Source organism: Symphodus melops (genome assembly GCF_947650265.1).
Source record: "Symphodus melops genome assembly, chromosome: 1".
NCBI lineage: Eukaryota > Metazoa > Chordata > Actinopteri > Labriformes > Labridae > Symphodus > Symphodus melops.
Genome location: NC_136691.1, coordinates 45,067,555 through 45,094,672, shown reverse-complemented (window position 1 = coordinate 45,094,672; position 27,118 = coordinate 45,067,555). Strand labels below are relative to the sequence as shown.

General features: G+C 39.7%; 1 protein-coding gene across 1 annotated transcript; it reads right to left on the bottom strand.

Annotated features, from left to right (window-relative positions):
- Positions 1 to 9,780: 9,780 nt before the first annotated feature.
- On the bottom strand, positions 9,781 to 12,706 carry xbp1 (X-box binding protein 1). The gene is given in 6 exon segments (XM_079341668.1): positions 9,781 to 10,652; positions 10,655 to 10,823; positions 10,934 to 11,100; positions 11,217 to 11,333; positions 11,695 to 11,791; positions 12,318 to 12,706. Coding segments are annotated over 6 exon segments (1,197 nt in total). The 5' UTR covers positions 12,557 to 12,706; the 3' UTR covers positions 9,781 to 10,244.
- Between the last annotated feature and the right edge of the window lie 14,412 nt (positions 12,707 to 27,118).

Genomic DNA, 27,118 nt, shown 5'->3' with positions numbered 1-27,118 from the left:
AATCCACACCCTATCATATACTATTTTTTCGGCTAAATTTAGCTTAACAGCTGCTGGGTGTAGCTTATGGACATGAAAGTTCTGACTGTTTTTTATCTCTCAAATATGCCTTGTTCCTTACTTTTCCCTTTCATTTCAGAGGAGGATTTCTGTTGGAAGTACAGGATGCTTCAGGCAAATAGTAATCAGCATTTGTTTGACTGATCATGTGTTCACTGAAATCATCCATTACATTTACTCCCCCAGCCTTTGCTTTCAGTTCCTTTAGACTTGAGAATGTTACAACTAGTGTTGCAAAAAGTGTATTTGTTTGGGTGTCTCATCATGTATGTTTAATGCATATTTAAATGTAAGTCAAATAAAGTCATAGAGCCATTGCAAAATTAACATTGTGCTAAGTGTACAATAAGGTGAACCCTTACAGGTTATTCCAGTCCGATTGGCTTTCAGAGAGTGTACCTCTTACTGACAGGAAGAAGTTGTCCAGTGGTTTTCAGAGGCAACATGCCTTTCTCATCATGTGACCTGCATGTGCCTTGAAACAGACAGTAAAAAAGGATCGGTTTGTGGTATGCAGCCTGTTGAAGACATTATTTAGCGTGGAATGAGAGTGCGGGTGGGGTGAGGGTGAGGTAATTTATTGGGTAAGGCAAGAGGTCAGATTTGTGTTTTTATGCATTCACATGTGGTTTACACATGTGTTTGCATGCATACTAGAGCTCATAAACAGAATATCTTATGTGTTGTAACCATATCCATTGTTTTCAGTGGATTTTACACTTGTGTCACTTTTTTTCTGTCACTTGCTTCCAGGCTTCAGGTGTGCAGGGAACCAGTGGAGAACCAGGTACTAGACAAGCTGAGCGATATTGCAGAGCTGAAGATCATCGGGTGTCAACATCAGATCTTCCTGAAGGCACGAGGCGGGCGGGAGCTGTAGGAGCTCTGTCAGTCTGGTTTGTATTTTTTCTAAAGATACTGGATGAATATCATCCTGTTTTTTTGCCCTATTTATAAATGTATTACCAAGAATCCATTTGCAAATAAATAAAATAAATTAAGGGCCAATATTAAAGTTCTCTTCCCCCACTATTTATACCCTGCAGTAGACCTTTGGTCACTCCCACAAAACCATCAATCAGCGCAGAGGTTCCCTCAAAGACAAACTGACTCCAGACACTCCTAAACACGCCCCTGCCGGCCAGAAATGAGGGGGTAATTTCTCCTTCCCAGACTCCAGAGCAGATACCTGGGGGTCTAGTGACAGGAAGCGGCCTGATAAATGACACCAGGGACATTAACGTCGGCTCAACTGATGAAGAGGGTGGGAAGGAAGGGTCATTTCGTTTAGTCCCTTTGTTCCTTTTCAGGACAGTCTGCGGCTGTGCCCCTGTATAAGGCTCAGACCTGAATCAAAAAGACCACAGATTACTTTTATTTTGGTTTCTATTTCTGGCTCAGCAGGAGGATACCAGGGTGGGCTGGGTGAGGGAGGCCTGGGGCTACTGAGGCAGTCAAGGACACCAAAGTGTAATCTTTTACAAAGCCAATGTGGAGATGCTCTTGATTGTCATCTGCAAGATAGTTTTGGTTTAGTTTCTCTTACATCAGTTGCTCAGACATTGTGTGTTATGTCTTACGTTGAACTGTGTCAAAATTCAAGCCACTCTAATTAAGCTAATTCTCCTCCCTCTCTCTTTCTCCGTGCTCCTCAAACACCAGGTGAACGACACTAATTACAGCCTGGAGAAAAAAGCTACAGGTATGGACTGATAATTAAAGGAGAACACAGGGTTGTGTGCCTGAAAAATCATGTGACACAATAGGGTGAAGGCAGTAAATAGGAAAGGCATACATAAAGCAAAGAATTTAATAAAGCCGTCCATCCATTTTCTTCCACATATTTGGGTCTGGATTGGTTTGGCAGCACATTAAGTAGTCAAGTCAAGACCTCCTTATCTTCATCAATGATTTTTGGCTGCTTAATTTAAAAGTTGCATGTATGTCAAATCTACCTAATCTATTTGTAACGAGTACACATTTTTATTTAACCTTTTTTTTTTTTGTTACGTTTATTTTACAAAAAGCGTGACGGGGGAGTTTCTTTCCTGGAAGAGGGAGGGGTTGGATTGGGAACAGGGGCAACAGTGAGCTAACACACATTTCAGGAATGCCAGACGGTCTTGGAGCTGTGTAGAACCCACCCCCACTCAGCCTCAGGCGAACTGCAGGACGGCAGATAAACATGAGGGGGGACAAGCATTCTTTCATTTGAACTTCTCATTCAGGCTTAGACTCATTCAGGGCACAAAGTCTAGACTGAAGACAGAGGGTCAGAGCTTGGAACAGCAGAAAATACCTTTCAAAACGTTATTTATAAAGCTATAAAGTCAGTATATTCAGACTTTTAAAAAAGAGTCCAGTGAGCATGAGGAGGACCTAATTAAACATGAATGTGCTTCTTATGAAATTAAGACAGACGACAATTAAGCTAAGTCTTGTTATCTCAATTCTGGCTCCTAGTTTTAACTGGGGACGCTGAGTTTGAAAGACGTCTCTAGTAAAAGATGGGATATGTAGGATGAAGTGCTTTATTTAGTAGGATGTCTGAAACACTGCTGCTTTGTCCTTTTTTTAAAGTGTCCCTTTCACCCCTCTGTTTACTCATGCATCACGCCATCTTGCGTGCAGATTTCATGCAGTAAGAGCCACACAGTTGTAAAGGATGACATTTAGAAGCAAACCTTTAGGTGGACATTGAGTCAACTGTGTGGGAGCATCTCTGTTTAAGAACATCTGTTAATGCACAACTGGTCTATGGAGGCCCACAAGTGCATCAATGGCCATTTTGTTGTGAGTGTCTAAAAGTAGAGAACAGTGTTGTGAAAAAAGGCAAGCGCAGAGGTGCTAATGCATGCTTTTATCTCCTGACGGCTGGATTATTGTAACGCCCGGCTCTCTGGTCTTCCCAAAAACAACCTATTAACTCTCCTATTACTGCAAAACTCTGCTGCACGACTGCTGACGAGGACCATAAGCCTGTTTTAGAATCGCTGCATTGGCTCCCCGCTCGTTTCAGTATCGATTTTAGGGTTCTGTTACTAGTTTTTTAAGTCTCTTAACGATTTTGCACCTCCATATTTATCTGACCTGCTTTTATCATATTAGCCCTCGCAGACCCTGAGGTCCTCCGGCACCGGCCTTTTAATTGTTCCCCAAACCAGAACCTAGACCCACGGGGAGGCTGCATTCAGCTCCTGTGGCCCTCGTTTGTGGAACAGCCTGCTGGAGAACCTCAGGGCCGCAAAGACTTATTGATTTTAAAAAAGTAAGTATGTTATAGGTTAAGCTCATAGCCATAAATATGTCTCCATGAAAGACGAACTTGCTATATTTGAAAAAAAAAAAGAGAGAGAAAAAGCATTTAAAATAACAGAAACTCAAGATACTTCTGCCATTTATGCCTTAAGCAAGACCTTTAATTTAAGTACAACAATTAAACAAACTTAAATAAGTCCTCTTTAACATTACAAGCAACCACATGCTACAATCTTTTCTGTTAAAATGTACCAGAGGATGTGTTTAATTAACCATTACAGGAAACATGGTTTAGAGTTACAGGATTCAAAGGAGGATGAAGTAGGTGTGGGTGCCCTGTTGTTTGAACCTTGTGTTCCCTCTACCACATCATATCAAAAGTACAATTACTGAGCCGCCTACAGGAAAGTCCAATATTTGCTCTCCGGTTAACCATAAGCAGCCTCCCTGTGCTTGTGTAGTTATGAAATACAATTTGGCTGCATTAAGGAGGAGCATAGCTAAGTGTTTACTCAGTGGTGAAACGTTGTGCAAGCAAAATCTTAGTCTTACTGTTATTACGAAAGAAAGATGAGTTGGATTAGAATCAATTTCTCATTAGGGATGTGAAATTCATGATTGGCAGTGGTATTACTATTATTCCCCCCCTAAACAATTATATTTGATCATTTCTGCTCATCATTCCTTATTTTTGCTTGTTTTCAATGTTTTAAAAAAAGACTTGTTTAGTTGTAACTGTCAAAGGAAACTTCCTAAAATATGAAATATGAGGTAGAGCTAAATGACACTGGCCTTTATCAGTTCCTTGGTGTCGTCTGACTCCTGCACGTTCTCTCTGGTCAGCCCTTTGCCCGACTGATTAATCTCCCACAGCTGGCTATTTGCACATGCAGACACTCTCTTATCACTGCTTAAACAGCAAGTGCTGCCTGCACTGTTCTCAAAGTCACACACACTGGAATTTTCTACACAAATATTTTTTTTTTCCAGAGGTTCAGTTATCAGGAAAGAAACTAGTGATTCCTTGGATTTTATTGTCACTGTGACAAATGTCACTGAGTCCAAGTTCAAAGTGACTTGTCATACTGTCACACAAGCTAGGCTAAAGGCTGTCTTCACCACCGACCAAAATAGCTGTGTAGTGTTAGCTTCAAACACATGTGACACTTTTACAGCTGAAGAATACCACCTGTTGTAGGCTCAGTGGTTAAAGTCCCCACCAGATCTGAATATTAATATCTGACCATAACTGTACATCTACAAAATGTGTCTCAGCAAACACTAATAGTTTCAAAACAATAAACCTAAGTATTTTGCATGATGCCCTTCCCTTTTCTATTCTTTTTTACTAACATTCTGAATTTGGCTTGTCCTTGATTCTACAACAAAACAATCTGCCAAACTTCAAATCCACATTTTTCTTTATTCTTATTAGCAAAAGCTAGCATACTAACATGCTAAAATAAGATTGTGAATATGATGATTTATATGCTAATCATGTGGTCATCCTTCTGTGCCCAGGGTCCAATGCTCATTAACATTATATTACTAAAGTAGCAGATTTGTAAAGTCTGTGGCAAATAGCCACAGTGAGACGGCTGTTTAAAAGCATTTTCTTTTATTCAAATTGATATTCACGTTTAAAGCCGAGAGCCATAAAGCTAGTAGCAATACTGCAAACATGTTTTCTTGTTTAAAATGTGCATAATTACTTAGTCAAAAACTCTTTCACTTTTGTAGTGTCCATAAATGTGATTAACAGAGCAAAGTTTACCTCTGAAAACAACACTATTGATCTCTGACTCTTCCACCTGGTCACTGCGGGAGTGTTCAATATTACAACAGAAAAAGTACAAGCTGTTACAGTCCAGGCTTGTTTATTGTCTCAGCTAGCGTAGGTGGTCCTGATGAAAGCATTATGACGAATGAGATTCCAAAACTAAATAACCATACTTAGCTTTCCTATGTGTGTGCATGCCTGTGTGTCTGTGCTCTGTGATCATGTTGAAGCAGACTCTGTAATTGCAGTCTGACGCATGAGTCTTTAACCTCAGGGACCATTTTTGAGCAAACACAGAAAGATCATCCAAAAGTTGTGGTTTGCAGAGTAGCCGGAGTTACTTGTTGCTTTAGAAAAGGCTCTCTTGAAAGTTAGGAGTTTAGAATTTGAATACGATTGCAGGTCGGACAAAATGCTAAGCAGTTTTTAGGTTATGAGAGCAAAAGTCATTTCGAGTATATCAAAAGAAATTCATAACGTGTACTTTAAATCCCCTTGATCCACTCAGAGTCTTTGTAATGTGGGTTTGCTGCCTCTGGGAGAGTTTCAAAGGGAGAATCTGCCACAGTGTGTGGGAGGAATCCAAGTGATGTACGTTTTCTTCCAGCAGACAGGCTTGCCTTTTGCAGAGCTGCCACGAGTGCAGGAAGTGAAACCATGGCAATGGAGCCTTGTGTAATCTGTTACCCCAGTTTGTCGTCAGCTTGTATTAGCTTGTGCTTATTAAATCTCTCTCCAGGAGAACGGCTTCTATTACAACATGTCTCTTTTTTTGCCACGTCGCTGACTTCAGAGTTAGTTCAAAGGAATATATTGCTGATACTTGTTTTCTTGAACGCAAAAGATTTGATGTGGCCTCTTTTTATGATAATTACATTCTTTCTCATTGATTAAAACAAGTGTCATGACAAACATGTCATGACAGCTATTTTGTATGAGTTGATTATTGACACCTCCGGTTGCTTACTGTCAACCAGAGCGGTCTATTTACAGCTGCATGAGTCAAATGCCACCATTGATGTCATGTCACACTGATTTGTTTTTCAGTTGAGTGTCCTACAGAAACTGTCTGGCTCTTAGCACATTAGATACTCTGTTTATCTTTAAACATGAACATCCAAACAACTACCCAGAAAATGAATGTCTGCAGAGAGTATTTAGTGCTGTCGTATTGTAACAGTGCTACGAAGCAATTATTAACATTACATTCATGGATTTGAGAACAAAAAGAAACATTTTAGCTAACTTTACATTTGTGTGCTAATTGTGTAGCATGAGGAGGAACATTTAAAACAAATGTTATTCCCCACACAAACATCTTGAGACAATCTAATGTTGATTTGAACCAAGTTTTTTATTATTATTATTATTATTGTTTTTATTTCAGTTTATTTGCTGTGAGATTTTAATGGGTATTTAATTTTTAAAATTCCAAGAGAGATTTCAGAAGTTCATACATACACAACATGTCTTGTGTTGGAAATAAAATATGCTTCTGTGAAGTGTGAATTTTTATTATGAATGGGATTCATCAGTTACTTCTGATGGTCTCTTTACATGTCAGCCTCTGCCACCATTGTGTGAATGTGTGTGAATGGGTAGGCGTGACCTGCTGTGTAAAAGACCCTTTGAGTAGTTAGATGACTGGAAAAGTGCTATACAAAACTCAAGTCTATTTACCATTTAAACCAAAACCCAACTTACACAAGCCTGATGTGGAAACCTGACGCCTGCAGCCTCTGACTTTCCAGAGCACATGTGTCTTCCATTAGTACCCTCACTGTTTCTTCCACAGGCTCTGGCTCAGTGCCCTGGATCAGACATGTATTAACACACTCCACTGGCTGTCCTTTGTTGCCAGTGGTAACTGAGAGCAATGATCCCTCTCACAACGCCACCTTGACTGAGCACAAGAGCTGGGTGTGCGTCTGTGTGTGAGTGTATGCTGTTTTGTGTGCGTCATCGGATGCATACGTCTGCAGCCTCTTGTTTTTCACACACGTTTAAGTTGTGATGCAACAATGGAACGGTTGACTTGGCCCCGACAAGATAGAAGGATAGTCACTCTTGTCTTTCTGGCTTGCAATTAAAAAAACAGCTTAGACAGGATGATGCAGGTGAGCCACAGATGATTGATGGTTTTTCTCCGTGTCATGACTTTCTGTATATTGGGTGATCATTTGGTATCTGGAAAAACAAGCCAGACACAGAAATAATAATGGAAACACTCCCTTTGAAACAGGAAGACAGGACTGACGGGCCTTTTTCTGGAACACTAACTAACAAGTGATTTAGTGCATCAGTTTGCTTTTTAAACATGCCAGTGACTCCATGTCCTCAAACAGAGCTGGACATATGTTGTTTGTTGGCAATGACGGGGGAAGATGACTCACTTTCCCCCGACTGAATCATTGACAAAGTGCCTTAAATACAGTGGCAATTTTCCCCTCCCCTCTCCAGCTTAGGTTCAGCCACTGGTAAGCATTTATTAAAGGAGTTAAAAGGTGCTTGTTAGAGAGATTTTCATTCCTCTTTGGGTCAGGGGATTGAAGTCGCTGTGCCTTTGAGGCTTGGCGACTGAACAGACTGCAGCTAACCCTCACCCAGCGACACCTCTCACATGAGAAAACTGTCACATGAGCCACATTAAGTGCACCCCGCTGCCTTGAAATTCTTGTTTGCTTTACAAACGACTCGATTAAATGCCTGTGTGGTCAGCTGGCACTTTCTCTTTTTTGTTTCTCAGAATCCTTGTTCAAGAAATAAGTTTAGCTAAATCAACATTTACCTAGAGTTCAAACTGTGCAACCTGTTTTACATTGATGTTATAGCTGCCAGTGTTGTTTCAGCATTTCTCTTTTTATCACTGCTGAGAAATGCAAGCTCTATAGGAAGGTTTTCCAGATCGGTGACAGAGATGAGAGTCATGCAAACGTCTAAAGTAAAATATAAATATAATAAAATGTAATATAAATAAACTTATTTCCTACATGCAAACAAAGCCAGCTCAAAATGATTGGAATGCTTTTGAAAACATTTGCACTTCTCATCTGCACTTTGCACTGACATGAACAAAACAGTTTAGAGAGATAACAAGTCAGTTTTTGGAATAGCATTCCCTTACTCCCATTACACAAGGTCATCGTGAAAGCTTCTGCTCTGCTCTCATCCAGAGATAGAAGGCATCAGAGTAAGGGCTCACCTTTGCCTTCAAATTGTCCAGTAACAATAGAAAATGTAAATGTAGTCAAATACAAATGTGATTGTACAGATTACAGCCTGGGATGACATCTTGTTACTGATAAACTCCTAAAGTTGAAGATGTCTCTTGCTAAACTTTACAAAATGATTGACACTTGAGCATTTACCTATGTAACCTAACCTATGTAGTAGCAGTCGTGGTATCAAGTACTGGCACACACGTAGAGTAGAAACAGAAATTAGCCTCCTGTCCCTAAATAGACCAGAAATTGAGAGACTTGCTCCATCTGACCTTTTTCAGTTTCAGCTCCGCAGCTGTCAGGCAAATTCATATTATGCTGTGGTATCGCTGCTACAAGCAGGAAACTGTGAATTTCTCACCACACTTTTTCAGGGTAGCTGAGACACACATACGTCAAAGGCTGGTGTGGTTTCTTTCAACCGACCACAACAGAAAAAAATGTTTTGTTTTTTTTCTCTTCAGCCTCTTCTAGATAATTTGATGTCATGCCTATTGACTTGAGCCAATAATAAGCTCTGTAATCAGTGCGTAGGAGCTGAAGCTAACAGACACGGAAAGACAGGACCTGCAGAGTAGAGATTAATTACATCAGGGCTACATCTAAAAACATGATCTAATCAGCCTTTACAACATGGAGACTCCAGGGGGTTTTGTTCAATAGGTGGTCATACCAACCACAGCCTTGAGCCTTGTCTCCCTTAACACACAATGAGACCTCATTGAGATAAGAATAATGGCCTTAGAGGAAAGGTGTTCCCTATTCGACCTATTCTCTTGACATCTACCCAAAACACAAACAATATAAACAGTGACCTATTTCTGCCAGGAAGGAGAGACTATAACCTCAGGTCTCAGGTTAGACTCCCAGGAAACTCCCCGTTACATTAGAAGAAGTTATGTAATACAAGCAGGCCCACTTCTTGGAAACGCAATGCTGTGCTAGTACATGAGAGATAGGGAGGATAAACACTGTGTCTGCACATGCATTCAATAGAATGTAGTTATCTTTGAAAATCGGTCACACTGTTAGTGACTTCTTCGTAGATTTATATTTGGGGCTTTTTATGACTGCATTTTAAAAAAAACAGGGAAGTTGATAGCTTCAGATATCAGGGAGAGTGGGGAGCAATGTGCGAGAGAGGAGTCACATGACAGGTTTGAACCAGGGTCGCCCACTCTTGAGGACCTCAGCCTCTGTGCAAGGGGCAAACTGACTAAGCACGACTACGCTTAAAAACATCCAAAAACTGTTATTAGCTTGTAGTCCATTCATTCAATCAGGTGGCTTTGATGCACAACATTTACCAGAAGATTCGTTTATGACCTGGATCATTTGCTTAGAATTAGGTCGAGGGCCCAATTTGCATTTTATACATTTAACAGTTAAAATGAAAATATTATGCTAATGTACATTTCCCCCTGTATGAGCAGCTGTACTGAAAGAAACAAGGAGACAAGATGCAATGCAAAAGGTTTTTTTAATGCAGTAATTAGACTACAAGGAGAGCGAGCAACAAATTAGAGGATAGCGTTTTTACAAGATGATATACAAAGACTCCGAAGCAGAATAAACAAATAAATAAAAAACAAGTCTCATTTAAATGATAAGTCCCCAACCCCCTTATTAATTTACAGAAATACTGGATTCCACCCACAATTCATTTTGAAGAGGAGTGAAAGATTTGGACTCAATCTTAATTCCTCTGCAGTAAATTATTCCAACAGAAGCTGTCATGAACTCATCTCCCATAAGTCAATACAGCGTCGCCAGTGGTACAGACCTGCTGTAATATAAAGAAGACTTGTTTAACTTTATATATGATAATAATGGTTCAGTTGTGTTCTCTGACTATGAAGCATTTGTAGTTACTGAACACTACACATTAGCTCTTACATGTATATAATATAAGTCGTTGGGTGGAATCAGACACTTATTAGCTGGGGGAAGAGTTCATTAGCAAACATGTCCTCCCAAGAGCTCTCAGGGCACAAGGGAGAGGACATGTCGCTGAAAGGGGAAGGGGACCCTTCGTATCCGGAGTCACTGTAGGTGTCCGCCAAGCAGGCTTCCTTGTCCAGGCCGCCGATGGCAGAGGGTGACGTTTCAGAGAAAAAGTCATCCACGTCACTGTGGGTGTCACAGCTGGGGATGACCAATTCTTCCGGCTCATCTTTGACGCACACCGTCTCCTCCTCTACCACAACCACCTCGGTTACTGGGAAGTCTTCCTCATCAATCCTCTCGTCCGCGTCGCTCTCCGAGTCACTGCAAAGCCCACTGCTCACCTCCTCCACGGGCTTGGTGTAGATGTGGTCAAAGTGGATCAGTTCATTAAGGGCCTCCAGCTTAACTGGTGGGGCCCCCAGAGACGCAGGTGTGGTGGCAGGTACTGGGTTCCCCCCTCCGACCAGCAGCACCTGCGGCTCCTGGCACTCCTGCTCACAAGACTTGAGGAACAGCTCTGGGTCAAGGATGTCCAGAATGCCCAGTAGCAAATCAGACTAGGGAGGAGGGGGAGAGAACAGGAGATTAGCCTAGTAACCCATGACCTGACTCTGCATTATTATAGAGCTTTCTTAGGACCAGGATTGGATTTAAGTTAGAGACTTACCTCATTGTCTGTAGTGTCAGGACTGTTTGTATCCATTGAGAAGTCTTCAGATTTAGGGACTGCTGGGCCTGCACCTGCTGCGGAGGCACACGTAGCCTGAGTACTGCGGACTCAGAAGACCCGATCTCCAAATCTGTTTCGTTCCCATTGGACAAAAGACCCTGAACCTGTGAAAAAAATAAATAAATAAGTGGACAAGCCGGTTACTAAACAAGCTAATACACCAAACTTGCTTCCTTCTCCGACACAGTATGTTAAAAAAAAAAAAAAAAAAAAAACCTACCTTCTCCTTTGAGTCGAGGGTGTCCAGCCCAAGTCTCTGTCTCAGTTCCTCATTCTCTGTTAGTAGGCCACTCGTCTTTTCCCGAAGAACTCTGTTTTCAATGTAAAGTTTCTGATTCTGTCGGAGGGGAAAAAAAAACATTTGTACTTGAAACTTGCAGTGTTTTATCGAGGACACAACTTTCAATGTTAGTGTTTTTTTTGGTATAGCAGTCATTGTATAACATTATTGTAGGCTTGCAGACTATAATTATCATTACTCCATTTAAAATACTATTATGGCAAGTTAATGTTACTTCTGAATTGTTAATTATTATTTTTCACTATTATTATTATCATATTATATGCTTTGGCAATTAATGTATACATCCAAGCCCATAAAGCTGGGGGGGGGGGGGGGGGGGGATTTCACATAGTACTTTCTTGTATTAGTAATCCTACCCACGATGTAAAAAAAAGCTTTTTTTTTTTTTTTTTACCTCCAGCTCCAATTCCAGGACTTGCTGTTCCAGCTCTCCCATTTTGGCCTTTTTCCTGTCTCTGGCTGTCTGGGCTGCGACTCTGTTCTTGAGTTTCCTGGATTTTTTTTGGATTTTTTTAGAAACAAGGAAATGGAAAAAAAAAAAAAAAAGAAAAAAAGACGAGATTCGTTACATTGTTCCCATAAAGCTGCTGACTCAGCTCCCTGACATGTCAGGAGTCCAGAGTCCTGCGCAATCACCGGCCATGTTCCTGCCACGCAGGCACATCAGGGTATCAGTGTCTGAGAGAGTCAAAGCGGGTCCACCAGCATTCAAATCACTCAGATAGCAGTTTGACAAGCCAGTCCAAAGTCCACAGGTCATACAACCAGCACATTAAAGTATCATCGCTTCTTCACAGGGCCATTTTGTATGGCCTCATTTTACAAATACAGTGATGAAACATGGACCCAAGCTGCGATTTAAACGTCAAATCGTTTAACTGTTGTTCCTCAAAGAAATCAATATCTTTGGGTGTGTCCCCCTGTTGTAAACCCCCCTCTCGGACAAATGACCGGCCCTTCTTTATGAAAATAAAGCTAAAGTTCAATATAAGACACTTTAATAATATAAAAACGAACCTGCGAAGTGCTTTTTCTTCTGGACTCAGGTGTGTGAGCCTCTGTCGTTTTCGTATGGGCACCCCTGCAGAGGAGTTTGAATCTGAATCCGACGACGCCTGGCTGCTCGCCGCTGACGGTAAAACCACAGAGATGGGCCGGTTGAAGCCCGTCTGTGAGCCGTTAGACGAGCCGGACTGCTTTCCGGCTATCAGGAGCACTTTATGGGCTCCCGCGGTCCCTGCTGCTACCACCACCATGGCTGTAAATCCGCCTTGCGCTGTCCGAAATCAGAAACAAACGGGTATCCTTATTGAATAGAGTAGAAACCTTAAGGTTTCTCTGATGACCCGGAGCCCTGTTATTCTTCTCTGTGGAACAAGAAGAGCTACGCCTGCGATCTTTTTCTACTATCGTGGTGACAGCTGATTGGTTGCCAGTGGCTTTGACGCAATGAGTTGACGGTCTCTGATTGGCCATCTTGCTGATGTAATTTGCATTTAAAGTTTCACTCTGCTTGCACAGTTAAATACCCAAAGTTCCTCCTTGGTGCAATTTCCTGTCAATACCTGATGCAATATCTGTTTACAGGCTACACCAAGTTATATTAATCTATTTTTTTTATTTATTTGTATTTTATTTGCATGGACCGTGGTTGAAATCCTTCTCAGATCTGTGTGTTCAATTGCATCACATTTGTCCATGGAGATTTACTCAGTTTGCATCAGATACTATACTTTGACAGCATTGATTGTGACTCATGTGGCAGAGATGTAGAATTTCCTGAATCTGCATGTGGTTCCTATCCAGGCAATCTATGGGCTTTACTACATCTGTCCAGTAATGGAAATGAGCTCTTAGTACTTTATGTGTTGTTGTTGGAAAAAACAAAGGTCAAATTGATAGTTTAGATTTCTTATTAGCTTTAGTGGATAAGTGCCACTTTAGAACATTTAACCAGGGTTTTTATTAGTGCAGCAGATTATATAGAATAATTCGGCACTAAAAAGAACAAAAAGACAAAACAAAAACAGGCTTAAACTAATATTGTGTTAATAAAGGAGACTAGTTAATAAAAGATTAGGGCTTTAAAAAAAGAAGAGAGAACTAACCATTGTAGCCTAAAAACAAAGGATATATTCTTTATTCCTGATAAACATGGCCTCTTTCAGATCTTGTGCTAATGAGAAACTTTTTTTTTTTTCATTTCTTTGAAAGAGCAAAGCAGACAAATAAAACAGGTTTTCCAATCCATTGCTTTCCTGAAATGTTCAATTCTAACTTCCTGTAGAGGAAGAATCAACTGTTCGACAGTGTTGTGTTTGCTTCTTTTATCTCGTGCAGTTAAACAGGTAAAGAACATATATGTCAATATCATAGCAGGACACTTTAAAGATCAATCAAACTTTTGATTAAAGCAACTCCAATCATGTTACAGCATTAAAAATTAGAATTCAATGTTTTTGTATGACTCGGGAGATTTTTCCACTGTGGCTGATTATTTATACACACGCGATCAAAAGTACCCTTTTTAAAGTATTGGTTTAATTGAGATCAACAAACAAAATTTAATGTTGAGAAAAAAACAGTTACATGCTATCAACGAATTGAAGGAATTATCTATATTATCAAAGTAGAAAAAATAAGTTTGATGAAAATATTTTTTACATTTCACCACAATGTTGCTCAATTTAGAAGAAAAAAACAAGAGGAGAGAGATTCAACATGGCAGAAATCCTCAAAGTGAAAAGTGTGATTGCATAGATCTATCTTGACAATAACACTGTAAACTATAATATGTTGTGTGTCAGAGTTGTAACGTAAACACGCTTCAGTCAGAGGCTGTTACGAAGAAACACATCAAGCAAGTTCACAAGTACACTCTCTTCCTGCATCTCTTATTTGTCCCTCTAACTGGAGTTCACATTCCTTGCCGCTGTTCTTCTGACCGCTGTTCTTGTTTACCCCCATGCTTCTGACGCCTGTCACCTCAGTGGGAGAAACAACAGCAGCCAGAGTAAACATTAGCCTGTTTGTTGAGCTTTTCTGGCACTGCAGAATCAATACTTGAGAAAGTAAGTAAGAGCAGTTCTTTATGATGCTGTGGGTGTGTCAAAGTGGAGTGTAAAGTTCTGGATATAAAACAGGATCTGCATGCACAATGTCCTTTATTTCAATATATATATAACAGAGAGGAAAATTCCCCATATGAACAAAATGTGACTTCTAAATAAATATTTTCAGTTTTCATTAAGAGAGCAAATAGACAAAATACATCATATGAAAAGCTTCCCCTTGACATAAAACAAAAGGCTGTCAGTTCATTTTGAACTAGAAACTGGTTGAGGGGGATCTCCCTGCCTTTGGTGTTACTTTTGTCATCGGTGATATGTCATCCTTTTTTGGTGGAAAAGCCACCATGACATCACGTATTGGTCTAGGGACTGTTTTGAAGACTGAGTTTCTTTCTGTAAAAGACCAGGGGTTAGGGACTAGGGGAGCTAAGGGTTAGCATTGATATCTGCTGAAGGAGCTAACGTGAATATTACTGGGAATTAACTCACCAAACAAGAGCTGTCTCAGGAAGTCATGGCGATACAACATTAAACTGCACAAAAAGTGATCCATCCATCCATCCAAAAGTGATATTTGCATAAATAATTCTCCAAAAGAAACCCATCTGTTGTTTTTCTGCATTATTAAAATAATTTAATATTAATTTGTTATTTGACATCAAACAGGAAGATACTCATCTATCAATTAAATTGGTCTTGCCTTTAGTGTGCTCAATTTTAGGCCTTGATTAAAGTAAAAAGGTGAATAATTAAATGTATACATCTCCATTAACCCCTATGGAGATTGACTTGCTTTCAGAGCCAGACTCATGTGGCCACTCAAGGAACTCAACTTTATAGTCCTTCTTTTCCCCAGTTCTTGAGGGCTGAGTGGGACATGAGTGACATCATTTATACCTTCCTGCCAGTAACCTAAAGGTATTTGTTGGCTTGTATGTCATGCAGTTTTATTACACACTGTCATGAGTACCTGCATTTATATGACATCAATCCAACTTTGCGGAAATGTGCAGTGCAGGGCCTACATTTTTCAGGCGCAGCGCCTGAACTCAGGCATGCAGCATGTAGCATGAAATAATTAAATAATTAGCCCAATAAATAGAAAAGAACCTGTTATTTATATCTATAAATATTGTCAATGCTGCTGTACTCATTCAAGAAATGAAAGCTGTCCTGCTATCCTATGGGCTTGAGTGGCACCACTTAGTCAGCACTGTAATGGATAATTGTGCTGTGATGAGGGACATGAAGAAAAGAGACACAAGCAAGGAAAGAGAACCCTCACTTACTATGCCCACATGGTGTCAAGTGCTGCCAAGGTTCTTTTGCACCAATTTAAGGAGGAAATTGAAGAATTATCCTCTGATTTGTATGATATTGAGAAATCACCCAAACAGAAAGACATTTTCCACAAATTTCAGAGCCGTTTTTGCCAATTGCCCTTGAAGCAAACTTTTTCAGGCTCAGGATTATTTTTTCAATTTAAGCCCTGGCAGTGTAAAAGATAGTCAATCAGATGTAGCTTTTTTTCTAATCCTACACATTTGAAATACAAATCATGTGATTCAGTCTACCTTGTTTCATGCACTCGGACGTCTGTCTGAACCTATAGAACAGAGGGATGTCTCCACAAACTCTCTAAGCACTTAATGAAAATCCTCTTAAAACACGATGTGCTTACAAAGGTGTAATGACAAAATGCAAGCACAAACAGTTACAGTTCATAGAATGCAATGTGAGACAGGGAGACACTTAACAATGTAAAGGTTTTTTGTTGCCCGACTGGTTCACAAAGTAAAGTGTATTTCAAGAATACTTAGCTTACACTCCATGTGCAGTGATGTGTTTTGCCTTGAAGGCAAGCTTCTGTTTAAGAACAGTTTAAAGCCAGTAATGAAAACAAATACAGAAACAAAAGAAAATCCCTCTGTTTTTTTAAAAAGCTGTAGGCTAACTAAAAAGCAGTATAAAACGGGGTTTTTTTCCATTGACAATTCAACTGTGATAGAGATCAAATCTTCCTCTTAAATCACTGTAGAAAGATAATAGCTTTACTACAACATATGGTTCAGTAAATTAAGGTTGAAGGTACAAGCTTGTGGACACAAATACTTTCAGTTAAACATCCATAAGTCTTTAAAGTCATTCATTTCAATAAAATATACAGTATGTACTTTTTATATGCAATCATGTGACATTTTTATTTGCCATTATCACAACAATGTCTCAGTATTTCTAAAAAATAATTTCTTCTGCACAATTGCTGTGTCATTTTTTTCCTCTTTTTGAAAACCACTTTAGTAGTTAAATAGTAGCAGGAGTACTTACTCACTGTATTTAAAGCCTTACTTAATCTAATATTTGCTCACTAATATTATTGCAGTGTTGGAATTAATGATGGCTCAAGCATCCTGGATTCAGATTTGACTCATTTAAGGCTCTGAGAGAAGCTGTGTCCTCTGCTAAACCCAAGTATAGTTTGCCCCAGAGGCTATGCTCGTCCCAATCAGTACTTAGACACTCAAACACACACAAGCACCTACACAAGTGGGGATCCTCCCTGGAGCTCAGAGTTGGAGCCTATTATTAAAGAGGGTGGATCCTTGAATACGCAATTTAAAATGGACCCATCCCTAAAGCATCTCAGGGTGTATAAAACACGTTTATTCCTTCCAAATGGTGACATAGCTGTGATGTAAGAAACAAGAAGGCCTTCCAGATATAAACTGCACCCTGTTAGATTGAAACTGTAGGAACATTGCATAATGGGATAAAGTACTAACTTTAAGTAGCTTCAGTTTTTTGCCAAACAGCACTCCACAGCATTTTGTCTTTAGACTCACCTTAAATAACACCCCTGACTTATGTTGTATTTAGGAACAAGTTTAATCAGAGGCAGCCATCAACCTGCCATTGCTTCTTTTTTGGTTTCTGCAGTAAAGCATAGCATGCAGAGTAAACAGTAACGCCCGTGTGTGCTCGCCCATGTGTGCTCGCCCGTGTGTGCTCACCCGTGTGTGCTCACCGGGTTCGGTGCATCTGTAAACTGTGGTGTTAGAGGGGAGATCCTGACGAGACAATTAGGGTGAGCAGGGTCACACCCTGGGACTGCAACCAGGTGCATAGGGGGCGTGGGTCAATGTGTTTGTCTATACCTCCTCCAAATCACACAAGTCTCTCACTACCCACGATCCTTCGGGGTGTTTGTTTGGCCTGGAGCATTCCCACCCCCCCTGCCTCCATCTGTATCTCTGTGTTTTTTCTACGCTGAAAATGATGTTTTTCTGTTTTGTTCATCTCTTGCTTTAAATATCAATTCATTTTGCATTACAAAGCTGTATAGGTGTGAACGTATTCGCAGGCTCTGCAAAGGCAGAACTGTTGACTTGCTGCAGTGTCACATCATGTTAACACTGAAGCTTGATGCTGCAGCAGCTCATTCAGCTCTTTTGACATCTCGACAACAGTCACTCTGCTATCATGTCTTTATCTGAGTATGTGTGAGTACTTTTACATGTTTCCAAGTCAATGCAGAGATAACTTATCCTCCACTTTGCATACACATTTACAATGTGACAGGGCAGAAAAACAAAAGAAGACAGCAACAGTTCTTACTAGCACCTTTTGTTTTTATCCGATAGGTGAAATCCTTGTTGCCTTTGATCAATCCATTGATCAAACCCTTTGCGCACCAATTAGTTGAAAGCTATCATGGGAAATAACACAATAAAGCAAATACATTTTCAATATAAATTGACCTGCTAGTGTCCAGCTAGTGGAACACTGCTTGTTGTCTGTTCTCTCTGTAATTGTCTAAGGGTCTCTGCGAGTACTTTGTTCACTCAGATAAGCCATGCTTTGTTAGTACAGAGAGCTGACAGAGCGCTCTTTTTGTTTTATGGCCCACAGTTACTTTGCTCTCACTGTACGAGACCAACAACAACAACATTATTTGCAAGTTACAAAAAGGCAAGACAGTTCCGCAGCCAATAAGCTGTTGACACTGTTAAGTTCACATGATCGTTTTTAACTTCAGGAGTCAGGAAAATTGCCTGAATAAGATTTGAATATTTTGTCTAATCTGCATTCAATCGAACATGTAGGACTGATGGTCCTATACATGCCTACATCAGCGTCTTAGAATAAAATAATTAACATATATGTCTTACAAAAAGATGTTCAAGTGGACTTAAAGAGGCAAAAAATGCAGTGCAGAAAGCCGGTTAAACATCATATTTCCTCACTGAACAATGACAGGCAAAGACTAGTTTTTTTTTCGTTGACAGATCTGATCTATCATCTCTGATGCAACCTGTGTCTGATGAAACACAGAGGCAAGAAAGCAGATGTCCGGCCACAAAATGATGAAACCCACGTTAATCTTCCATTCATCACAACCTGCATCTTTCAACATGTCGGCCCCTTCCTTATGTTTGTGTCAAACTCAGATATGTTTGGTGCATTCGTGCAAAAACAAGAGTGTTGTTAGACATGACATCAACCTTGACCCAACTTCTCCCACTCAGGGGCTTGTCGGAAAGACGTTTGACAGGAACACTGCCCACTCACAAGTCTAGAGTCCATCTGCCCTCTGGTGTTTGTAACAGTACATTACACACTGTTATTTTTTTCTTTTTTTAGTTGAGGGGTTTTTGTGTGGCAAAAAGGCTACACTCAGAAAGCTTTTCATTTTATCTCTGCTGCAATGACTTATCTCAGTTTTCATAAAACAGCTTCTCACAGTGACGAGCATTATAACCTAGTTCAACAGAGGAAACTTTTTTTCATTGGGTACCACTTCTGATTTGTGTACGTCACACTTTTTATGTATCTTTTAATTTGACATGAAGGCTTTTTGTTTACTTGTGCAACATGACAGAACCAAACAGACTCCTTTGATACCCACAACATCCCTCACCCTCCGAATCATTTCAATTTATATCCCACCAGATTGTTTGGATTTGTGTGTCTTGATCGCGTGTTTGTATTTACAAAAAAAAACCTAAAAGAAATTCAAAAATATTTCCCCAATTTAACTCATTTTAAGTTTGTAGTTCTGGTTGATTTCACTTTCAGCATGATGAAACTGAACAGCAGTTCATTACTCGCTCATTGTGCGAAACTAAAGAATGCTTTTCTAAACCAGCCTCCACACATGGGGCGCACACACTAACCTCCAAGTTTTTTTAATTTAATTATCTGTATAGCACCAGATCACAACTGACGTCATTTAAGGATACCTTTCTGATAGAACAGGACAGCTAAAAGGAACGCATGAACACCAAGATTCCTTCAGTGTCAGTCTGCTTCAGTTTAGCTATTATTAACACACAAGCTTTAAGATTTTCGAGTGAGATATCATTTTTTATATTCAAATACAAAAATGAATGTTAACCAGAAATACAAGGCAATACAAGGCATCTTATTTTGTTATTATTTTTAGGTTTAGATTTTTTTTCTTCATTATTATTTTTTGTTGTTGTTATTCCTTCACATGTTCGAAATAAAACAGTACAATGAAAATAAATAATACTAACTGAATTTAAACATTGCATTGTGACATTCAGTCTGCTGCAGTGTTCAAATTCAATCATGCACTTTTAATTATATGTTGCTGTTTGATTAAAAAAAACGAGTCTTTTTCTTCAACTCTTAAAATATTGTCTCTCATCTAAACTGAATATCAAGCAAATGTATTATTTAAACAGAGTAAAGTAATAATTCAATAAGTTTTACACGATTCTCAGGAGAAATTGGATTTGTGTCTACCGACTATTAGTTTGATCTAAAGTCCCTTTGATGTCTCCTTTAACTGGATCTCACCATGGTATGTGTTTCTCTGAGCATGTGCGTGTGCTCCCGAAAACAAAATAAGTCTCACAGACATCAAAGAGACCCAGGAGGGAAGATGATCTGTCTTCAGTCATGGTGAACCACATTTCTCTCCCCGACCAGTTCTGCAGTCATCTCTCACTCCTGCCCTTCGTCCTCATGTCTCTGCTGCCACCCGACCACTGGGTGGCACATGTGGCAAAGTGTCAGCATTTCCTCTCACGCAAACCACATTTCCCAGCCTGCGTGATGTGCTCACCAGCTTCTCATTTGGGGATCTAAATGTTTGATTTGTTTCTGCAGAGTGATGATCTTTGCCCGCAGTCTAAAACAGCAACGAAGGAATCGAAAATGAAGCTTGGAATATGTTGAACATCACAGGTTATAGGATACACTAAACAAGGTTTCCTCTCGAGAATTATTGTCAGGTTGATGTTGTATAGCCGAATGAAGGAAAAGTTGAACAAATCAGAGCAAGGATGAGAGTTTGAGGAGACCAAAATAAATAAATAAACAAACATAAACAAGAGCCAATTACATCATGTAAAGTGGAATGAAAACAAATTCTTGAAAGCATTATGCTGAAGTAGCTATCCTATACCAGGTATACAAACATTACATTTATATATGCATCCTAGCATACACAGATACCAACATACAACATTAGCTGTAGTATGTTGATACACACACTAGACTCACACACATGCACAATCTACAAGCATTCTCATACACCGACGATAAATACACATGTAAAAAGTAAGATCTACATTTTAGATTGGGATGAAATAGGAAGAGGATTATAGTACATAAGGATTTAATTGATAGTTTTGTAGTTTGCGAGTTGTTGTTTTTTTTTGTCATAAGCTTGATTTCAAACACCTTTAACTCTCCTCTCTGTATGGCGAAGTGGTTTGGTTATAAATGGAGCCTAAGTGTGCCTGTATGTGTGTCAGCGTGTGAATGTAATCAGGATATGTTTTATCGATGTGTGTTGAGTGAGTTTATGTGCTATAAATAACATTATAAGATCAGGCAATGGCGAAGGTTAGTTTGTTGATGAATGTGGACCAGGTTTTATTGAAGTCAGCTTTTCTATATTTAAGGGAGGCAGTCATTTTGTTTTCCATGGATATATGGCATATTATATCAAATTAACTCAGAAGGTCAAGAAGTGTTTTTCTAATTAAGAATTGCTTTGACTGGCTAAGATGTAAAAGTAGCGCATAAGGTAACTGCAAAGTCCTGTAATCCTTCTCTCTGGACCGTTGTCAAAAATAATGAGCCTAGCTTTAAAGAAAAAAGTTAAACAATCCTCTTGTGTTTTAGGAAAGTTTCTGATACAATTGTTTTCTTTCTTGTCAGCACTCTCTTAATTCCTATGAAGCTACAGCCTGCAGCCAGTTAGCACAGCTCAGCCTGTGTGTCCTCCCTCTTCGTCCCAGTATGTTGTGTGTTCCCTCGTGCCGCTTCATCCCAGCCTTCTGTCTTCATGGGTTTTCTCGAAAATGCCTGATTTTTGACCAGTGCCCTTTTTTGCCTGTTCCCCTTTCTGATGTGTTAGCCTCCCTGATTGATCACCTGGACATTAACCTGGACTGTGTAATAATCTCTGCCTTTAATTATGTCCTTGTTTCAGCCTGCATTTTTCTCTTGGTTCTGCAAATGACTATCGAATCAGCCAACTCTGCCCGATGATACGTAACAGTCGAGATTGTAAGTAAGTTCCCATAAATGAAAACAAACGTGCTCTTGTGTATGTAAACACATACACACTAACAGGCTGTCCTGTGGGGTGTCAACTGTCTTCTCTTTCCAGTCTTCCTTATTCACTTCCCTGTCCTGTGGACGCGATCTATTGCCCTTTAATCATTGACATGGACATCAGCTCTCTACTCTTTTTCTCCTTTCCTATCACTCTGCTTTGCTAAAAAAAAACAAAAAACAAAAAAACCTTTTCTCTACATATTTCAGTAATTTTTCACTGTTTGATGTGAGATATTCCTTCTTTTTTTCCAAGAAAGCGAGCACCAAAACATTTAAAAATCACTCTGTGTGGCATCAAAGATTCTACCCATCCATCCATCCATCCAGGCTTTTGAGAACATGTTCACGCCTGTGTGAGTGTATCAACATCATAACCCCCTTATCCTCCTCTCTTCTCAGAACAGATTATGAGCATTCGGTGCAGACTGAAATGACTTTGAATTCTTTAAAGCCCCCTAACCCCTGGGAACATACCTGTTCTTGCAAGCCTCAAACATACAGGTGCCTCATTTCAAAAGGCTCCAAACCCTCCTCTTTTACTCTGCCTCCCTCCTTGTCCTCTCTCTCGCTCTCCCCCCCCCCCCCCCCCCCCCACTGCTGCAACTTTACCCCTCCACTGAACTAGAGGCCTATTGAAATACCTCCCCCTGGTGTAGTCTGCACTTCAAAGTCAACTTTCACCCTCCAGCCAGATCTGCGGGGGCGGTCCGAGCAGGAAAGGGCTCAGCCTTTGAATAGTTTAGACTTCATGGCCTGTAACATTTAGTTATGAGCTGTTTGCAAAAAAGGAGAACATGCCATCATTTTCCCACTGTCAAGTTGATATGTAGTTATAATTATTTGACCAAGCATTTGTCTTCAGATAACACTCATTCTAAAAAGCACTGCTTACTAAACGTTGCAGTGAGGTTTGTTTCCCAAGATACTGAAACAAATCTGTGTTGTTGTTGGACAACATACAATTTTATTGCCTACTATTTTTTTTTTTACAAGAAATAATCCTTTGCATCATAATATGTACACAGTGTATAATCAAAATTTGTATGTTTTTCACCAATGTGCTTACTCACTGAAGTTATTTGCACGCCCTCATTTATATTTATATTTTTTGTTTCCATTTAAAACTTGCACTCAGAGATGGCGATGTGCATACATGACAATAATGAGACTTTTCTTGTTTTTTTGTTGTTGTTTGTCTTTTCCAGAGTAAGAAGTATAACATTATCACAGGCTGTCTACACGCCTCTCAATGAATGTTCACTGATTTTATATTTTTCACCAACTCTTGGAAAAAAAAAAAAACCCTTGTCTAATCATCTGTTATTGTGCTCCATTTAAGAGTGGGGAGAGCTTAAAACTGCAGAGTGGATTGCGAGAGATTGAGCTTCAAATGACAGTCTTCTCTATGAACACCATTCATATTGTCGTGATAAAAACCTCATTTTAGCCGCTTTAACTCCAAAAATCTTCATGATGGCTCAGCCGCCTCACAAATAAAGATTTTATTTCGATATTTTCAGAGCCCTCTCCACTAGCCCTCCCTCCATGCTGACATGTTTCCTCCCTCTTTCTTTTCAACTTACAAATCGTCGCAGAACATTTCATGAGAGTGTCCCATGGGGTTTGTGCAATGACATCATTACAAACATGCAACATACTCTGAGCCGGCTGAAGTCAATAAACATCACTGTACTGTGTCATCATGGGGAAAGCATCTCCCATAATCTGGGGGCTATGGGGCCCCCTAATTGCTTTATGTAATGATATGCTGCACTGATGCACTCTTTTGGGAGCCATGAATGTAAATGCCCCTCTTCCCTCCCCCTCCTCATCATCTCCCTTCTTCATTAAAACATAACGTCAGCACCATGCCAACAATGGGACAATTCACTGAGGCTGAGAGCCCGCTTGGTTCTCAAAGTGCTGCGCTCAAGGACTCATCATCCAAATGTTCCCTTTGGGTATTATTAGTAACCCGTGATCTAGTGTTTATTTCACATTTATTCATTTCTACACCTAAGTCAAATAAGGTCACATTCTCAATCACAAAGACGGGCGGAAAAGTGGGGGTCTTCATGAAGAAAAAAGTATCATTGTTATTATGCACTAATGATGTAGAAGTCTGTGAAAGGGAGAAGAAGCTTTGTTACCAGAGCAGAATGAAGTAAGCCGCATAATGGAAACTAGCCGAGCAGGAGCACGAGGAGAACAAACGAAACATTCTACGGAAATAACACTTGATTATATTGTTAGCGTGTTAATATTAAGAACTTAGTCCTCAAAAATGGATTATTTAACATGTCACAAACAAGATATGAGTGTTGGATAAGATTGCGTAAAAGCTGATGTACATTGCTACAGCTTGGTCATTTGGTCAAAAGCTCAAGGGGGTGGCTACTTAAGTATTTTTTCTCTCCCACTTTCAGGTAAACCTTTTGAATTTTAAAGTAATTGTCAAAATTATACCAAGTTGTTTTTGGAAAAATGTTAGCAAAAAGGTTAATCATCCATTTTTTTTTATATCCAGTACGGCCCAAGGTCAAGAAAAAGAAGACAACAAAACCAAACCCAGTCTAACCAGTCCGTATGTGTTGCAAGGCGTATGATATGCATGCAAAATTGCAATTTGCCGTATGAATAACACGACATTTCAATGTTGTGTTATTTGTACGCAGATTAACGAGACCGGGTTGACAAAACCATACATTAAACTCTGCAAATAAGTCAATTAATCTACAGGTTCAACAAGACAAAGACAACCCAGAGAGTAAGATGACACACTAATGCATGGAGCTGAGCAGAGCAAGCCTCTCAAAGTCCTCATCCTTCACACTTTCAGCTTAATAAGCAGCTGATTCTTCTCAGGGGTGGGGCCTGAGTTTAGACATCAGTGCAGGGAGAGGGACCCAAGTGTTGGGAGAGGATTCACAGCTGGTGTCAAATGAAAACCAGATATGTACGGATAGGAACTGTTTGTGAGGAAATAATGACAAGAAATGGGCAAATCCTAATGTGTCTTTTTAACAATGTAAAAGAGCTGCACTATACAAAGACAAACTTGATACTCTAACTTTAAAGATTCTGTAATGGGTATGAAACGTGAAACAGCCAGCAGAGGGCAGGCTTGTAACAAAAGAGGAACAAGATGTTCAGAGTTTAATTGGATCACTGTTGTTGAACTAATGTATTTGTGGTTCATTAGCAAACTGATAAAGTAAATCTCTTTTCATTTCTTCATTAAGCTTGCAGGCACTGTGCCCATTATGGAGGTATTTGTTCATATGCACCTCGGGTATGTGAGTGAGAGAAACATAAAGTGTGTGAAGACAGATAGGGACCATGTGGTGAGGATCAGGACTCATAAAAACAGAGCAACCAACATCCGATGTGATCTGTAAATTATAGTCAGGCTTCAGGCGCTGAAGAAGTTCTTAAGTTTCAGCTTTGAATTGTTTTCCGTCCCGCTTTATTCCCCCCATTCTTTTGAGTCTGAACATATGTTGACCATCATGCTTTCTTCCAGAGGAGGCTGCTGCATTCTTGACCTAAAACGTCCTCACAGTTGGTTTTCATAATGACACTGCCACACAGCTGACAGCAAGATGAGAGCTTTGCTTTCTGAGGCTCTTTTGGACATCTATCACTGTGCACAGCTATCCTTTCATTGCAGAGGTTGAAGTGTTTTCTTTGCAAGAGGCTTTATTGGTATTTGAAGAAGAGCTTTAACAAAATAGTACGACTCAGTTTCATGTATTATTCTTTTGAAACATTTTGAAAGATTTCTGTTTTACTTAAAATTGCATTTAACAGTTGTCTTTCAGTCTTATAGTTATAGGCCAAACAATGCATGCACTATGCGCCTGCATGGTACAACTAGTTCCTTCATTCATTGTTCAATAATCATCTTTTGTAGCAAGCTCTTCTTTTAAGGGTCCTTCACAATGTGCCTATTTGCAGTTGCACAGTAACCAGTCTGAAACCGTGAAAGAAAAACCACCAGGCAGGCAGGAGATGTCCTCCAGGAACTGATCAGCGTGGATGTTTAACAATGAACTCTTTATTTTGAAAGAGAGAAAATGGGAAATAATTGTCTTCTTCTGGTGTAAATAAAAGCAAATGTCATGTTTTTAGGGACAGATATTAAAACTGTTGTGTTTTTTTTCTTTCTCAAGGAATGCAGGATGATTCATAAACTCACTTACAATTATAGCATTTCAATCCAGCCACTAATTTGACTTTCTGGAGAGTGAAATTATGTCAAATTGCATTGAATCATTGAGAGGTTTTGTGAAATGAATGATGATCTATGATTAGCTTGTCAGGCCTATTTTGATGACGACAACTGCTTTTAAGATCAACAGCACCAGTTAATTGGAGGTCTATTGGTCTAAACACTAGTGCAAAATGATGTGAGCAAGTGGATTGACATTACTACACTGTTGTGCAATACAACAGCCTGTAACCTCAATTTGTCTCTATTCAATTAAGACAAACACATGTAGCCTATGCATGTGTGTTTATTATCAATAACACTAAGGCTACATAAATGTCTGAAGGGCCTCAGAACATATATATGGATTTTCCCTTTTGAAAACTTTTGTTGACGTTGTAATTTAAAAAAAAAGTAACAAATGAAAACATTGTGGTAGTTAAGATGAGGTTTGCCAAAATGTGTAATGTAACCTGAAGGCTAGGTGAGAAAATCCGAATCAAATTGAAAAATTAGCCCGGTTAAGTCATGAAGCGTCTCAAGTGTTTGTTTTAAGGTGGAACGGCTGCTATAACGTGTCAAACTCGGGGAAAACATGCCACCTCTGCAACTACAGGGTTTCAAGAAAGCTCAAATGTAGCTTCGTTACAATAATCACCGACAAATATAAATTAGCCAGAATTCTGGCGCTAAAATTCAAACACAATACAAACATGTAACTTTCCAATTTCCATTTGTTCAGCAGCGCGACCGTGCCTCCTTAAGTGAGTGCTGGCACTCCAGAGAGTGGGGAGTGCAAAGGAGAGGGTCAGAAAGATTGGTGGGTGGGGATAAAACCCTTTTGGGAGAGAGAGAAAAAAAAAACTAAAAAAAAAAATCACGTGTTTGCAGATCAAAGGAGATCCGCTTTGTAGAGGAGGGGGGAGGAGGGGTGAGAAAGA